Here is a 15,832-nt window from a genome sequence, read left to right on the forward strand (position 1 = left end):
CCCTTCAAGTGGCACGAGCGGTGCGGGATTTCTTGACCAGGCACAAGATGGTATTGGTGCAATGCTTAACACTGGTGGTAGTGCTGCTGCCCGATATTGGGATAACTTCAAACATCAGGCATACAACCTTGTAAGTGATGAACCACCAGAAGATGTTGAAGTAGTAGAGATGCCAGAAGATAGCGGATGGACAAGTGAGTTACAAGAGATGTCTTCACTTTCATATCAACAACGTCTTACGGCTTTTTTCATGTCACTTGGTATGGGTTTGTGTTTTGTTTTTATATCAACTTTTTTCGCATCTACAATAGTTGTTTTTCCCAAAAAGTTTGCATTTTTTCTTACTGTGGGAAATATATTTTGTTTGGGATCAACAGCATTTCTTGTAGGTTTTCGTCAACAGATTCGATCTATCTTTGATGCAAAACGTTTGGAAGCGGCTATCCTCTTTGTTACATCTGTTATTCTTACACTTGTTGCTACCCTGTATTGGAAATCAAGTATTATTGCCGTTATTTTCGCCGTGGTGCAGGTATTTTCTACATTGTGGTATGCCCTCAGTTATGTCCCTTTTGCACGTCACACAGTGGGATTAGTGTGGAGATACGCTTGGACTTTTCTTTCCCCTGTCATTACACTTTTAGGACATGGCCTGCAGCAGTGTTGTGGATTAATATTTTCAATTGGGCGGTAGATTCGCATGTTTGCAGGCGGAGAGAAATATGTATAGGGTGTAACAAGCTAAGAAAGAAAGAAATAGAGAGTTAAAAAAAGAAAGGTAACAGTGTTCCCATTTAAATGCTGTGTTTTTTTTTTGTTTTTCCAACATGTGTTTCTCTTTTTTTTCCTGTGGCTGTGTCTGTGTGAATTGTATTTATTGAATATGGTTCCTTTTCTTTTTTATTTTGTGTGGGTGTGTTTGTTTGTTTTCCCCTCTCCTATGATAATAAATATTGATGAAGGATGTTCTGCAGAACAAGCGTGACATGTTTGGTGGCCGCTAGTGGTGTGACTCTGCCACAGTGGGTAACACGTGAAGTGGGTAATGTCGGCACACACGCTTGGCGTATGTTTTTCGAAAACCACAATAATAACGACATGAATATTAACAAGAACAATACTACTACTACTACTTCTAGTGATAATAATACCAACACAACAGCTGTTACGATGCGGCATTCTGCATGGCATGATATAGTGTTGCATCCTTCTTCTTCAGATGCGGCTGTCATAACATTTGTGTGTGAAATACCAAGAGGAACTCGAGCCAAGATGGAACTCTTGAAGGAGGAGGTTCACAATCCATTAGCGCAGGATGTGTACCGGAAAAAGCCCGGTAAACCCCTGCGCTTCTTCACATATGGCGATATTCCATTTAACTACGGCTTTGCCCCCCGCACGTGGGAAGATCCCGCGGAACTTGACCCCGACACCCGCTGCCACGGCGATGGGGATCCCATTGATGTTGTGCAGTTGTCTGTGCGGCCCGCGGCGATGGGGGCGGTGCAGGCCGTGCGGGTGTTGGGAGTGTTGGGGCTCATTGATGAGGGAGAAACCGACTGGAAGATCATCGTGGAGCCGTACGGGGATCCAAATGCGTATGGGTGTTTGGCGAATGTGCCGCGGGAACTGCGGGAGGGAATTGTGCGGTGGTTTCGTGAGTATAAGACGACGGATGGAAAGGGACGGAATGAGTTAACACATGGAGGGGAAATAAGGGGAATGGAAGAGGCAATGGAAGTTATTGGGGCATGCGCACGACAGTATGACAATCTCATTTCTGGTTCAACAAAAAATCCAGGATACTGGTTGCGTTAAATAATAATATTCTTCCTGTGTTTCTATTACTATTATTAGTATAATTATTTACTATCAGTTTAATTATTAGTTTTGTGTCATTGCTTTATATTTATTGATAAAATGGTGATTAGATCCTCTTTCAAACGAAAGAAAAATGAAAAAGAAAAGACGTCTGTTTTGTTTTTGTATTGCTTCTTATTTTTTTTTCTCCTTTTTTGGAGATAATCTTTCATAATTAAACTTTTCGTCTTCCTTTTGATTTGGTTTATTGTTTTTTTTTCTTATTTTCTTTCTGTATTTACTAAAAATTTTCTATACATATCATTGTAGTTGTAACAGCAAGTATGGGCAAGTCCAAGGCTATGCCGGGGACGGTAGACACCACCGAGGCAGACAAGGCAACACCGAAATCTATTATTATTTACAGAGGAGAAGTGGGAAATAGTGTACGTGCGCTTATGCATGATTGGCGTGCTGTTTTCCTTCCATGGAGCAGCAAGAATTTACATGGTAAAAATCGTTCCCTTAAAGATTTCCTTGCTATTGCCTCAACCTTTAGTGTCTCCCATCTCCAGTTATTCACGGCTCCATCTCATGGAACGTCACTTCGTATAATGCGTTTCTCAAATGGTCCAACCTTGTCATTTCGTGTTCTATCCTTTACATTACGTCATGAAATTGCTGCAAAACAACGTCGTGCTGTTTCTATGAGTCAATCTGTATGGGAAGTTGCCCCAATCGTGGTGTTAAACAACTTTACACATCCTGATGCTCTACAGCGCCCTGAGGTACCTTTACTGGAAGCTACTTTTAAAGGTATGTTCCCAACTCTAAATATTCAACTTGTTAAAAATACGGATATCCAACGTGTTTGTTTATTTCACTACGATCATGTGGAACAGCTTGTGGAAGTACGGCATTACTTTATTAATGCTAAGGCTGTGGGTGTAAGTAAGACTGTTAAGAAGCTCCTCGAACGCCGCTGCCCCACCAAACTCGGTACACTCGAGTCTATAGATGACGTCCTCGATCGTGAGGATCTCTGGTCAGACACCGATGGTGAAGGCGAAGAAGTTCCACTCGTACAACCATTCCGTCAACATCGTGAACAGTGCCGTATTAAACTGCAAGAAATAGGACCTCGTCTTACTCTGCAGCTAGTAAAGGTAACGAATGGATTTGCATCTGGTGAAGTGTTATATCATAAATTTGAACAGAAAACTGCAGAAGAGGTGGCACGTAATGGTACAAAGGTACGTACAAAACAACGTGAAAAGGCCAAACGCAAAGCTGAACAGGATGAAAATGTTCGCCGAAAGAAAGATATGCGAGAGGAACGTCTGCAAAAGAAACGTCAACGAAGGGAAGAAGCCATGCGGCAGCAGGAAGAGAATCCATTAGAAGTTGCAGATGGTGGTTATGGTGCTGATGTTGAGTAATTCTTTTTTTTTAGTCTTTCTTTCTTTAGCTCCTCATTACATATATTTTTATTTATATTATTGAGTAAGTGAGAAAGGATCTGTGATGAATAAAACACGAATAAGGAGATACGTATATTTCTACAGGATTAGTAAAAGAAACAAATTAACGAATATTACAAACGTAGAGGTGTACTCTTTCATTTACTTTCCTATAGAGATATAGTACGTTAAAATAAGTTTATCTTAACGAGTGAAATAATTTGACATTAAAAAAAAAAGGATCTTAATGAAATAGATTTATTTGTTTGGGTGTACTTGTTTTTCTTTCTATTATCCCTTTTTTTTTCTTCGTTTTTTTCCCCCTTTTCAAGGTTATCTCTCTCTCTCTTTCTCTTTCTTTCTTTTTGGTGGAGAGAACAAATGCAATCTGTTCGTTGGTTGCTTAATTTAGCCATACCATGTGTTGTGCACTTTTGTGTGCAGACGGTACTGGATGGATTGTTGGCGTGGAAGGATATACACAAGACACTTTGCGTTCTTTTTTGTTTCTTCACAGGCCGAAGCCATCTTGCATACCCACACTCTCTTCAACAACTTAAGGGTAAAAAGGCTGAATTAGCGCGTTACCGAAATCAGGCAAATTCTTCTTCTCATGTATCAACTGGTGGAAGTTCAACACCAGAGTGGTTAGACTCATCGCTAGATGATGCATTGACAAGAGAAAGCCGAAGTAATGAGAACAATTATACTCCTAGTGAAAGGGATGACAATTTAGCTAAAGGAAAAGAAGATACTTCAGAAGGTGAATGGTGGGTTCAACGTCGTTTATTGCGTGGTTGTAAAGGGGAAATATCAGAGTGGTTACCTTTTACACGTGTGGTAACACTTGTTTCACTCCATTACCACCTTTGTTACTCTGAGAGTTTACACCGTCTCGTAGGTAATGTTGTCGGTCCCATTCAACAACCTACAATTTCTGCTTTACCCACGAGACATACAGCCCCACAATGGCCGCCGCACTCTTATGGTCGTTCGGCTACTCGTCATGGAATACAACGTGATGATTTATCTTTAACCACGGATGAATATAGTAGTACGGCAAGTGCAAGAAGTCGTTCTCAATGGGGTACAATGGCAGATAATAGTAATGATATGAACAGTAGTAGATTCATCTCTGGAGTAACTTCAGTAGTTTATCGACGTGAAAGTAGTAAACAAGTACAATTTGACCGATATGTAGGTTCAAGAATGCCACTACATTCCATCGCATCTATTACTTCCCATCATGTGCTTTCTTATCAAGCTACACGTCAAAAAGTACTTATTATGGACCTAGATGAAACACTTTGTTTTGTATCAACAAAGATTGGTGCCTCTCATCAACCACCTACTTTTTCAGAAGTGATTCCTACAGCATCAGGAGCGGAACTTTTTCACGTATGGGAGAGGCCTCATGTTAGACTTTTTCTAAATACAATGGCGAGACTTTTTAATATAGTTCTTTTTACTTCTTCAACAAAACCGTATGCAGATTCTATTCTTCGTCGATTAGATCCAGATCATCTTATTAAAAGACGGTATTATCGTCAACATTGTAGACAGGTTCCACGATCTGCTTTGGTATCACCAACATGCCGATCTGATTTGAACAAAATAACTTCTATTAATTCAGAAAACTCTTCTGGGGTTTCAGATGTTTCCCAATCTGTATTACCGGGTTTAAGTACTTCTGGGTCTACATGTAGTGTCGGTGAAACTGGTAATTTAAATTCTTTAGGAGGAGGTGTACAAGCTTCTACTAGTGGAATTTCGAAAACACCTAAAATTAGTGATAATACAAGAAATGTAATACTTGTGAAAGATCTTCGTATTTTAAAAGTTCCACCAGAGTTAATGATTATGATTGACAATGTTGAAGAATGTGTAGTAGCGAACCGAGATAATGCACTTATTATACCACCTTTTTTGCCCCGAGGAAAAATAGAAGCTACAAATGATGATGCGGGAGATAGTGTTTTGCGAGCACTTATGCCATTACTGGAAGCCTTGCTTGTAGTACCTGATGTTCGCTCTATTCTGCGTCATGGAAATGTTGTTCTCGCTGATCAGAGAGCAAATAATGGTCAGATACAAACCGTTTCCGATGTATGAGTTTTATCTGTTGTTTTTGTTTTTTGTTTTTGTCGTTATTATTATTGTTTTTTTTTTCCCCTTTTTTAATCTTTCCCCTTTTTCCATGTTTGTCAGTGCACTGGAAGGGAATAGCTGTGTATTAATACTGTTATTGTTTTATTTTGGTTTTTACGGTTGTCGCTTTGAGATAATTTTTTTTTTTTCTAGAGGGGGTTATTATACCCTTTTTTCTTCTATCTTCTCTTGTTTTTCCTTATTATTTTTCTCCCTCTTTATTTGCTTGCTCCCATTCTCTCTGCGTTCCAACGAAACAATTCCAAAATAATAATAATAATAATAATAATAATAATAATAAAAAGAAACTTACTGCAAGTTGTACGGATTGATGTTACTCCGGCTAGGCAGACGTTCGCTTTCCATCACCGCAGCCACTGTTGTCGTCGTGTCTCGTGCAGGCAATCGTGGTTATTTCTTCGGTACAACGATATCATCATTATCCCCTAAGAAATGCATAAAACCGGTAGTCTCTTCTTCTTCATCTCATCCATTAACTTCTACTACTACTACTACTATAGTGGGAAAAGTGGTGGAAACATCACTGGATCCCTCGAAGAATGTCAAGAGAGGAAGAAGACAGAAAGAGATGACGAGTGTGGCGGGGTCTAGGAAACCACCACGAGAGGATCGCAATGTTTTATCACAGACAAATAGAGGAGCTTCACATACAATGCCCACTGGGATAGGAAAAGATGGGATACAAGTTAAACAGACGGAAGAGTTAAAAAAGAAAGAAAGTGTTAATAGTGAAACGACGTTGCCGGTCACAATCGATCTCGTGCGTGTTGTGGAGGAGTGGAGGGCAGCTTGTAGAACTGAACCACTAGTTGAAACAGTAAATAAAGATATACAAGAAGATAATAAACATGTTGTATCGTCTGATAATGGAACTATTAGTTCGAAGGGGAGGGTGTCGACATCGACAACAATAACAACAAAAACTGCATCAACATGCACTTCCACATCATCAACAACAACAACGCTTGGATCTGCTGTGTTGGGTGCATTACTTACGCGTGCAGTGAAGTTACCTGATGAATATCCTATGCTTCACAATATCTTACATGCGCATCAAGCGAAGTTGCAACAACAACGACAAGAGCAAGGTGTTATAAACGCTCTTCATGCAGCTGAAATTGTACGAAATACAGAAGATTTTTCTGTTCTTCTTGCTTTTCTACGTGTATATCGAACTAGTGCTTTTAACAATACCCCTGTGTATGAAAGGATAATGGAAAATCTTGTACAGGCGATGATTATATGGTATAAAGAGTTATATGCTAATTCTGAATCTAAACATAAACCTTTGCAGCAACATAAGCAACTTGAAACTTCGATGAAAATGGGACTTATGTTACTTGGTCTTGAAATTAGAAGGAATTACTTTGGATTATATACCAATGCTTCTTATAATTCTTCAACTAGAGAAAGTAAAAAGAAACCAACAAAAACAAGGAAAACGAGTTCCTGTGATCAAAAAAAATGGTTAGAAGATATTACGAAACGTCTACTTGAAGAAGTTGCAATTTCTGTTACTAATCACATTACACAAGAGAAAAAGAAACGTGAACTTCACTCATTAACAGAAGCTGTGGTCGATGTTGCACTTCTTCTTTTAACTTCTACTATGTCAAATGATTTACCAACGTACTCATCATGTGTACAAGATTGGGAAAGTTGTATAGCTCATACACAAAAGGCTGCTGATGCCTATCTCTCTAATAAATTAGCAGAAGAATCTCTTAATGGTAACTTAATGAATATTCGAACACATATTTTTGATCTAATAGATGCTCTGCGTTATTTTTCAATAGCTGACTCAGTTATACCTCCACTCCTTCGAGATCGATTAAGACGTGGAGTGACAGATTGTCTACAGAGAGTGTGTGGTAGAGTTGGCTCACGTCCTGAATTATTCACAAATCTACTTTGTACTCCAGAGATGGTAAGACGTGTGCAATCATTACCATCCAGTGATCTCTGCGATGCCGTTCAAGCGGCCATATTCACAGGAGCTGCAATTTTTTATCAATGTGCTGATGATATAACTATTGATAAATTATTACAACAATTAAAGGTAGTAAAGGGTATTTCTAAACGCGATAAAGGTGATGCTGATAACGTTACTGACGGAAAAATGAATGAGATTGATTATGATGATAATGATATCGTTGATGGTGATGGTGATAATAATAATAATAATAATAAGAATAATAATAATAATAATAATAATAATAATAATAGTAGTAGTAGTATTAGTAGTAATAATATTATGAAAAAATTATCTATCAACTCGAGACGTACCAAAGTAGCCTTTGCACTTTTTTCTTCTGGATTTGACCCAGAAGCGGTTTTAAGCAGCGGCCTTTGTGTTGGACACAATGCACTAGAGGCATTAGAGCTAATACATGCCGCTTCTCTCTTTTCTCGATCATTTGCTTTCGCCCCATTACCGACGCGACTCGCTACATCTCTTATGACAGAAAGTGCCGCGCTAATTGAGTCGAGAATTCGAGCAGGAAATCGTGTAACTGTTACACCAACAGAATTGCTTGAAGAGCCCAAGTCACTTGGTGATATATTAGCTGAGCAGTTAGAACTAGAGCGAAACCATGTTATGAATACTAAAGATGGTAATAATAATAATAATAATAATAATAATAATAATAATAATAATAGTAATATTGGAAGTAATAATTTTAATAGAAATAGAGTTCGAAAAAGTGAGACAGCGTCTCTTGGTATGATTTTACATTTAACTCTTACAACTACTGTAGAACTTCTTGTTCGGGGGGAAGAAAAACGATTAACCACACAGCTTGTAAGATTACTTACCTTACTAGAACGAGAAGGATCATATCATTATCTTGTAGATGGTATGGCATTATTAATAGATGGTTTTGTGGAACGTTTTCATATAGCTGGACAATATCAAAATTTAAGACGAGGTAATATATTAAATAGTACCTCACCTGAGGTTGAACGTTCACTCACAGAGGTAACTGCACTTTTTGTTCCACGAGTTGTAGAAGCTGTACAACGTCAATTAGCGAAGACGAAACGTGTAAGTGCAATGAGTGATGCTGAGGGAAAAACAGCAGCAGAATTATTACAGGAATTATTAAATTTTACTGTTTATATTGCCGCATGTGGGATGAATGCAACAACAGCAAAACAACTTGTAGGATTACATACGATGGTTGTTAAAGTTCTTGCATCTGTTGGAAAAGCTGGTAATGTCTCATCACTTGCAGAAACGGTAATACGAATGAATATTCTAGTTTCACATGTAGGAGCAAAACAACGTGATTTCGGTGTCAAACGACATCCTACTTCTCTTAGTTTAAGATATTGTAGTATTGTTCTTAATGATATAGTTGCCGCCCATCTCAAACCTATTGCTGCCGATATTAGACGTGGTAGTAGTATTGCACCAACAGAAGAACGTTTACAAGTACTATCTATTGTAAGTCTTCTTTTTCGTCTTGTATCAGAACATACTGTAGAGGCAGAACCAACTGAACTTCGAGCTTTTCGAACTGATGTACTAGACCCTGCACTAACACGAGTTTTACAGCAACAAAATAATGGAACTAACCAAATAGATGAAGCACTTGATCTTGCGGCATTGAGTGAAATTTCTGTAGTTATGTGTGTTCCACATACAATTCATCATCTCTCTCATCAGTTACTTGATCAGCTTGCCACAGCAGTAACGAAAGTGGTACCAAAAGAAAAAAAGTTTATCACTACTGAAGATCAACGACGTCATTCAAGTAAGATAGCTGCACGTCTACTTGTATCAGCTGCTGCTGTTTGTCAACTTCGACAAGAAAAACTTACAGAACGTTACCTTAAAATTGTTCATGTTCTTGGTCCTTTACTTCTTCCTGGTGATATTTCATCTGTGTTATGGTCCTTTTCTACTTATCATGCCCCTGTTAATGGAGAGGCAGTACTCGATTTACGCAAAATTCTAGTAGAAGAAGCAGCGTCGTCAAATTCCACACTCTCTGTACCACAAACGATGTCATCACTGCAAGTATTATGTGAGTTGGAAGATACTAGTAGATTTGAATATACAAAAATATTAAGGCGCATTATTCATTTAGAACACCAGATGAGTCCAGGAGAAGTTGGAATAGTTGTTCGTATTGCAACTAAACTACAGTTACTTGGTAAATCTTTACCTCTTGAAGATTTAGAATTTCTATTTAGTATTCCGAAGTTACTTGCAGATATAGTATTACGTATGCGGCAACAATGTACAGCATCAGATGTCCCACTTGTTTTACGAGGATTTTCTCAGATAAGTAAAGAACGTTATGGTGATTTACAGGAACGAGTTATGAAAGCATACATACTTCGTACTATTCAAGTGTGTCCCTTTTTAGACTCTAAGGAAGTTGTTGAATGTCTTGAGAGTTACTCAATAGCACGTGTAAGCCATCAATACCTATTTGGTGTTCTATTAGCTCGAGTAGCTGAAGTAAAATTAAAATTTTCATTACCTCTTGCAGTACGTCTTGTTATGTGTGGAGTTAATTCCACATGGGACAAAACTGTACATACAGCTTGTCTTACGGCTGCACAACCAGTGTTCCTTGGTCTCGTACGTCAGCTACTTCAGAGTGATCCAACTTCACTCCCATCTGTTGCAAGCAACGCTGTTGTGGTACTTCAGTGTTTAACCGAAGCATTCCCTAATGATCATACAAGTGATCTTGTACTACAGAATATGGCTGCTCATCACAATGCTCTTTCTTTATCAACAATGATGGCAGTACTACAACTAATTGAGAAGAGGAGTTCAACGGAATACAGTATTCTACGTTGTTTTACTGAACATGCGGCCACCATGTTATTTCCACAAACTTCCCACAAAGCATTTGCAGAACTAACACGACAATTTATTCAATGCGGTGTGCGATCTAGGACTCTTTTTGATGCGGTCGCTAAACGTTTTAGGGAAATAAACAATACTTGTGACAGTAGTGTGCTCGCAACTCTTGCTGATGCTTTTACCACTGCTCATGTTGATTTAGAAGAAGATGTTATTAACACACATATTAAGCGCACGGTAATATTGGCAGAGGAAGAACAAAATACTTTTAAATTCTCTTACTGTATTAGTTTGCTGAACTTTTTCGCACTATTAGACAAGGCACATACCCAACAAGTGACTCTATTGATTCTGAAAATTGCTGCTAAGTCTCTAAAAGAGAATCGTACCTCTCATAATAGGATATTTTCACCTACCATAACAGATATAAATATACTCCTTTCTGCTTCTATTAAAGTACTAGCACCAGATCATAGTACTATTGCAAACCTTTGTGCTGACGCCCTACTTGACGTTATTGAGGAAGAACGTCATGATAACGGTGAATCGCATCGGTTTGTTGGTAGCGGTTGGCATGCAGACCTTACTTTAGTAGTACAGCTTACCAACAGCATGGTACAGTTGGGACTGGCAAACCATGCAGCAGCCCATCACCTCTTTGAGGTTTTATACGACAAGCGGAGCGCACTAATGCGACGTCGATTGCTTTTGCAAAACACAACAGAGGCGATACAGAGAGCGGGTGAGAATGCCCATCCTCAGCTTTTTGCTCTACTTGTAGAAGGAAAGCTTTTGGCTTAACTACTCTACCGTTAAGCATATGACCCGTCGAAAATATTTCACTTAACATTCTCCTCTGGTTCTTGCGTGAAACAACGCCGGAATATTCTTAATGTAATACTAACATATGTTTACATTAGCCATGCTTGTGGTCAATACAACTACTGCTTCTTTCCTAATAAATATAATTTTCTTTTGAAACCCCTAAAAGGACTACAAAAAAAAAAGCAAAATGTCGTTGGATGCGTCGTTAAAAAGAAAAAAGCGTATATATTTTTTAATATGCGTTCCATTTATCACTATGCTACTCACATTTCCCCTACTATGGGGTTGGAATCCAATTCTTTTTGACGAAGATAACCGTCCCAATAAGATCCTTCTTGGGTCACCAAACAGTAATGACACTTTTCTAAACTACACTTCTTACCTTCCGGCAACTATGTCGATCGTGCCGCAGTGGTACGCCAGTGCACGGGGACCACACAGTCTGTCGATGATGCTGCAGCCACGAGAGTACCGACGCATGACGTGTGCCCAGATACGTGGACAGCACCAGCGTGAGTATCAGGTGGTATCAGGACGCAACAAATACAATGTGAATCAAGAGAAAGATACCCGTGGATTCATGTTCCGCGATCCACATCCTGTGTGTGGGCGCTACTTGCTCTCACGTCTGACGGGTGGGGAGCACCGCTATGTGTTTGTTGTGCGGGCTGGACGTTCTGAGCCGTCACAGCTGCCCAATGTGCTGACGGTGAGGGCGGGGCAGTGGAGTGAAGACGTTGTGATCGAGCAGTGTGGGCAGTGCGTGGAGGCGGTGTCTGCGGATGCGTGCAGCGATGATGTGCTCTTCAGAGCCCGCCTCTTCAACGCCAACCGTGTGCTGCATGCGGAGGTGGTGCCCCCTGCAAACGGCAGTGCTGCGCGACACGGTCACAGGCGGGTGGCGAGGGTTGTGCGCTTCCGACCCCTCGACCCCGGCGACTACACACTGGAGGTGAAGATGGTGCACTACAACGGCAACAGTGATAATTACAAAAAGTGCAGAACTCTGGGAATGATGGGATTCCATCACAAATCAAAATCTCGACATTTTTTCCACTACAATGGAGTGTGTGACTTGCAGCGCCTTGTGTACGGCAGTCCGTTGCGTGTGCGTGTGTTGCCTGCAGTGGGTGCACCCACGCTCCGTGCGATGACGCCCCCCTTTTGTAACATTTCCTCCAACTACAACACCAGCGAGGGCGGGCAGTGGGTGCGCTTCGTTGATGGTGCCGACCCACACACTCCGGAGGGTGCTCCACACCCGCTCGCGGCGAACTGCACTGCTGGCGACCGCTACTGCCACGGCAACCCCGTGTCACTGACGGACCCCGGCGGCTACAACAACCATCTGGTGTGGGTGCCGAGCACGTGCCGGCTGCGTCTCTTTGGGAAGGGCTCAGGTGGGCCATCTACGGCGTGTCTGCGCACACCTCCGTTCCGCACACGGCTGTCTGAAATACTTTTTGCTGGGGATAGTGTCACAAGGGAGTATTACAGGAACTGTGACGTGATGCGTTTTATCGACAGTGGATCCAAAATACACTGTCAGTCTTTCAAACTGACTATGGGAAGGAAGACATACGGTCGTACTGTTGCACTTTCTGTTATTCGTAGCACTTTAGACATTATTGGTAGTACAGTGGGTGTGTTTGTTACGAACATGGGTATGCAGTGGATGATTGGGCACTTTAATCGTGGTCAATGGGTAGAGTTTGTTGATCTTTTTGTGCGTGAGTGGCGGCGGCGCAACCTGACGGTGCTGCGCGGTCCGTACACGACGATGCCGCCATTCGGTGCACCGACCACAGTTGAGGCACCTGGGGGAGCTGAATGGCAGCAGTACATGTGGGAACAGAACCAACGCAGTCGCGCCATTATGGGGGCGACAGCTGGGGAACACGGTCACTTTCCACCGCACGTGGAGTGGGCCGTGTGGCTGTCACCACCCACAGTTCAGCATGCGAGATTTGGCATGACACACCAGAGGGAGGTGGAGTGGGACCGTCTGGCGTACGAGCGTCTGCAGAAGATTGGATTCATTCGCCTTGACGCACTAACACCTACGCACTCACGACAAGAGGCCTCGTGGGATGGGTTGCATTACCTCTCCCGTGCTAATGCAACCATGTCTCCCCGTCGCAATCCACGTGCTGTTGCGCAGGAGTTTAGTGGTGGTGTCTCATTTATGCTGTTCCTGATCCTGCTTAATGTGCTGTGTTTCTCGTAACGTTGATCTGTGGTTTGCATGTTTTATTTCTCTGTTGTGCATTTAACTATCCTGTGCGTATATTTGAATTTTTCTTTTGTTGCTCTTGGTCCCTGTGTGCGGTACTGTGTGCCCTACACACTTCTGTTTAAAGTTGTTTCTTGACACCGTATCCTGTAAATTGGGGCACATGGTGTGCTCTTGCTTCTGCTTCTGGTGTTGTGTGGTCTTTTTCTTTTCACTCTCCTGCAGTGTTCCTCTGCCCCCTTGTTCCCTTCCCCCACACCCAAGGAGACACAGGAATGCCGTCCAAAAACCCAATCCGCATGAGGAGCATGCCTTTGTTGCTGTTTTGTGTGCTTTCTGCTGTTGTTGTGTCCATATACACCGCTTTCTGGTATGGGGATACATCACCCCAAGTGCCGGAAGAAAATGTATCTCCTGGTCCACAAAGAAATGTGCCGCAGAGTAAGAATGAAGTGGAGGATCTGAACTTCACTTCTTACCTTCCGGCAACTATGTCGATCGTGCCGCAGTGGTACGCCAGTGCACGGGGACCACACAGTCTGTCGATGATGCTGCAGCCACGAGAGTACCGACGCATGACGTGTGCCCAGATACGTGGACAGCACCAGCGTGAGTATCAGGTGGTATCAGGACGCAACAAATACAATGTGAATCAAGAGAAAGATACCCGTGGATTCATGTTCCGCGATCCACATCCTGTGTGTGGGCGCTACTTGCTCTCACGTCTGACGGGTGGGGAGCACCGCTATGTGTTTGTTGTGCGGGCTGGACGTTCTGAGCCGTCACAGCTGCCCAATGTGCTGACGGTGAGGGCGGGGCAGTGGAGTGAAGACGTTGTGATCGAGCAGTGTGGGCAGTGCGTGGAGGCGGTGTCTGCGGATGCGTGCAGCGATGATGTGCTCTTCAGAGCCCGCCTCTTCAACGCCAACCGTGTGCTGCATGCGGAGGTGGTGCCCCCTGCAAACGGCAGTGCTGCGCGACACGGTCACAGGCGGGTGGCGAGGGTTGTGCGCTTCCGACCCCTCGACCCCGGCGACTACACACTGGAGGTGAAGATGGTGCACTACAACGGCAACAGTGATAATTACAAAAAGTGCAGAACTCTGGGAATGATGGGATTCCATCACGAATCAAAATCTCGACATTTTTTCCACTACAATGGAGTGTGTGACTTGCAGCGCCTTGTGTACGGCAGTCCGTTGCGTGTGCGTGTGTTGCCTGCAGTGGGTGCACCCACGCTCCGTGCGATGACGCCCCCCTTTTGTAACATTTCCTCCAACTACAACACCAGCGAGGGCGGGCAGTGGGTGCGCTTCGTTGATGGTGCCGACCCACACACTCCGGAGGGTGCTCCACACCCGCTCGCGGCGAACTGCACTGCTGGCGACCGCTACTGCCACGGCAACCCCGTGTCACTGACGGACCCCGGCGGCTACAACAACCATCTGGTGTGGGTGCCGAGCACGTGCCGGCTGCGTCTCTTTGGGAAGGGCTCAGGTGGGCCATCTACGGCGTGTCTGCGCACACCTCCGTTCCGCACACGGCTGTCTGAAATACTTTTTGCTGGGGATAGTGTCACAAGGGAGTATTACAGGAACTGTGTGGAAACATTTTCTATTCAGAGTATTTTTCCTTTTCGATGTCATGCGAGTATATTTTTAGTGAGAGTGAAGCGATATACCGCTGATAGCGCTCTAGTTGTTATTAATGCTGCCCTAGATAACGTGAAAAATATTAGTATTTTTGTTACGAACATGGGTATGCAGCACATGATTACGAAAGGAAGCAAGGCACAATGGGTAGAGTTTGTTGATCTTTTTGTGCGTGAGTGGCGGCGGCGCAACCTGACGGTGCTGCGCGGTCCGTACACGACGATGCCGCCATTCGGTGCACCGACCACAGTTGAGGCACCTGGGGAGCTGAATGGCAGCAGTACATGTGGGAACAGAACCAACGCAGTCGCGCCATTATGGGGGCGACAGCTGGGGAACACGGTCACTTTCCACCGCACGTGGAGTGGGCCGTGTGGCTGTCACCACCCACAGTTCAGCATGCGAGATTTGGCATGACACACCAGAGGGAGGTGGAGTGGGACCGTCTGGCGTACGAGCGTCTGCAGAAGATTGGATTCATTCGCCTTGACGCACTAACACCTACGCACTCACGACAAGAGGCCTCGTGGGATGGGTTGCATTACCTCTCCCGTGCTAATGCAACCATGTCTCCCCGTCGCAATCCACGTGCTGTTGCGCAGGAGTTTAGTGGTGGTGTCTCATTTATGCTGTTCCTGATCCTGCTTAATGTGCTGTGTTTCTCGTAACGTTGATCTGTGGTTTGCATGTTTTATTTCTCTGTTGTGCATTTAACTATCCTGTGCGTATATTTGAATTTTTCTTTTGTTGCTCTTGGTCCCTGTGTGCGGTACTGTGTGCCCTACACACTTCTGTTTAAAGTTGTTTCTTGACACCGTATCCTGTAAATTGGGGCACATGGTGTGCTCTTGCTTCTGCTTCTGGTGTT

At 43.0% G+C, this 15,832-nt stretch overlaps 7 protein-coding genes across 7 annotated transcripts; all 7 read left to right on the forward strand.

Moving 5' to 3' along the window:
* Positions 1-61: 61 nt before the first annotated feature.
* LSM04_007204 (Vesicle transport protein) lies at positions 62-694 on the forward strand (the record flags this gene model as incomplete). The annotated part of the gene is made up of 1 exon (XM_067336360.1): positions 62-694. One exon carries the CDS (start codon positions 62-64, stop codon positions 692-694), a length of 633 nt encoding a protein of 210 aa, XP_067192678.1.
* A 269-nt stretch (positions 695-963) lies between these two features.
* LSM04_007440 (Inorganic pyrophosphatase) lies at positions 964-1,818 on the forward strand (the record flags this gene model as incomplete). The annotated part of the gene is made up of 1 exon (XM_067336361.1): positions 964-1,818. One exon carries the CDS (start codon positions 964-966, stop codon positions 1,816-1,818), a length of 855 nt encoding a protein of 284 aa, XP_067192693.1.
* Positions 1,819-2,144: 326 nt separating this feature from the next.
* LSM04_005938 (Brix domain) lies at positions 2,145-3,239 on the forward strand (the record flags this gene model as incomplete). Its single annotated transcript, XM_067336362.1, has 1 exon — positions 2,145-3,239. One exon carries the CDS (start codon positions 2,145-2,147, stop codon positions 3,237-3,239), a length of 1,095 nt encoding a protein of 364 aa, XP_067192601.1.
* Positions 3,240-3,641: 402 nt separating this feature from the next.
* Positions 3,642-5,372, forward strand: LSM04_006582 (FCP1 homology domain; the record flags this gene model as incomplete). Its single annotated transcript, XM_067336363.1, has 1 exon — positions 3,642-5,372. The coding sequence occupies one exon, from the start codon at positions 3,642-3,644 to the stop codon at positions 5,370-5,372; it is 1,731 nt and encodes a 576-aa protein (XP_067192642.1).
* A 367-nt stretch (positions 5,373-5,739) lies between these two features.
* On the forward strand, positions 5,740-11,055 carry LSM04_007954 (uncharacterized protein; the record flags this gene model as incomplete). The annotated part of the gene is made up of 1 exon (XM_067336364.1): positions 5,740-11,055. The coding sequence occupies one exon, from the start codon at positions 5,740-5,742 to the stop codon at positions 11,053-11,055; it is 5,316 nt and encodes a 1,771-aa protein (XP_067192720.1).
* A 280-nt stretch (positions 11,056-11,335) lies between these two features.
* LSM04_002970 (uncharacterized protein) lies at positions 11,336-13,306 on the forward strand (the record flags this gene model as incomplete). The annotated part of the gene is made up of 1 exon (XM_067336366.1): positions 11,336-13,306. One exon carries the CDS (start codon positions 11,336-11,338, stop codon positions 13,304-13,306), a length of 1,971 nt encoding a protein of 656 aa, XP_067192444.1.
* A 314-nt stretch (positions 13,307-13,620) lies between these two features.
* LSM04_001850 (uncharacterized protein) lies at positions 13,621-15,632 on the forward strand (the record flags this gene model as incomplete). The annotated part of the gene is made up of 2 exons (XM_067336367.1): positions 13,621-15,213; positions 15,261-15,632. 2 exons carry the CDS (start codon positions 13,621-13,623, stop codon positions 15,630-15,632), a joined length of 1,965 nt encoding a protein of 654 aa, XP_067192390.1.
* Positions 15,633-15,832: the final 200 nt, after the last annotated feature.

This window comes from Trypanosoma melophagium (genome assembly GCF_022059095.1).
Source record: "Trypanosoma melophagium isolate St. Kilda chromosome Unknown ctg2segment0, whole genome shotgun sequence".
NCBI classification, from domain to species: domain Eukaryota; phylum Euglenozoa; class Kinetoplastea; order Trypanosomatida; family Trypanosomatidae; genus Trypanosoma; species Trypanosoma melophagium.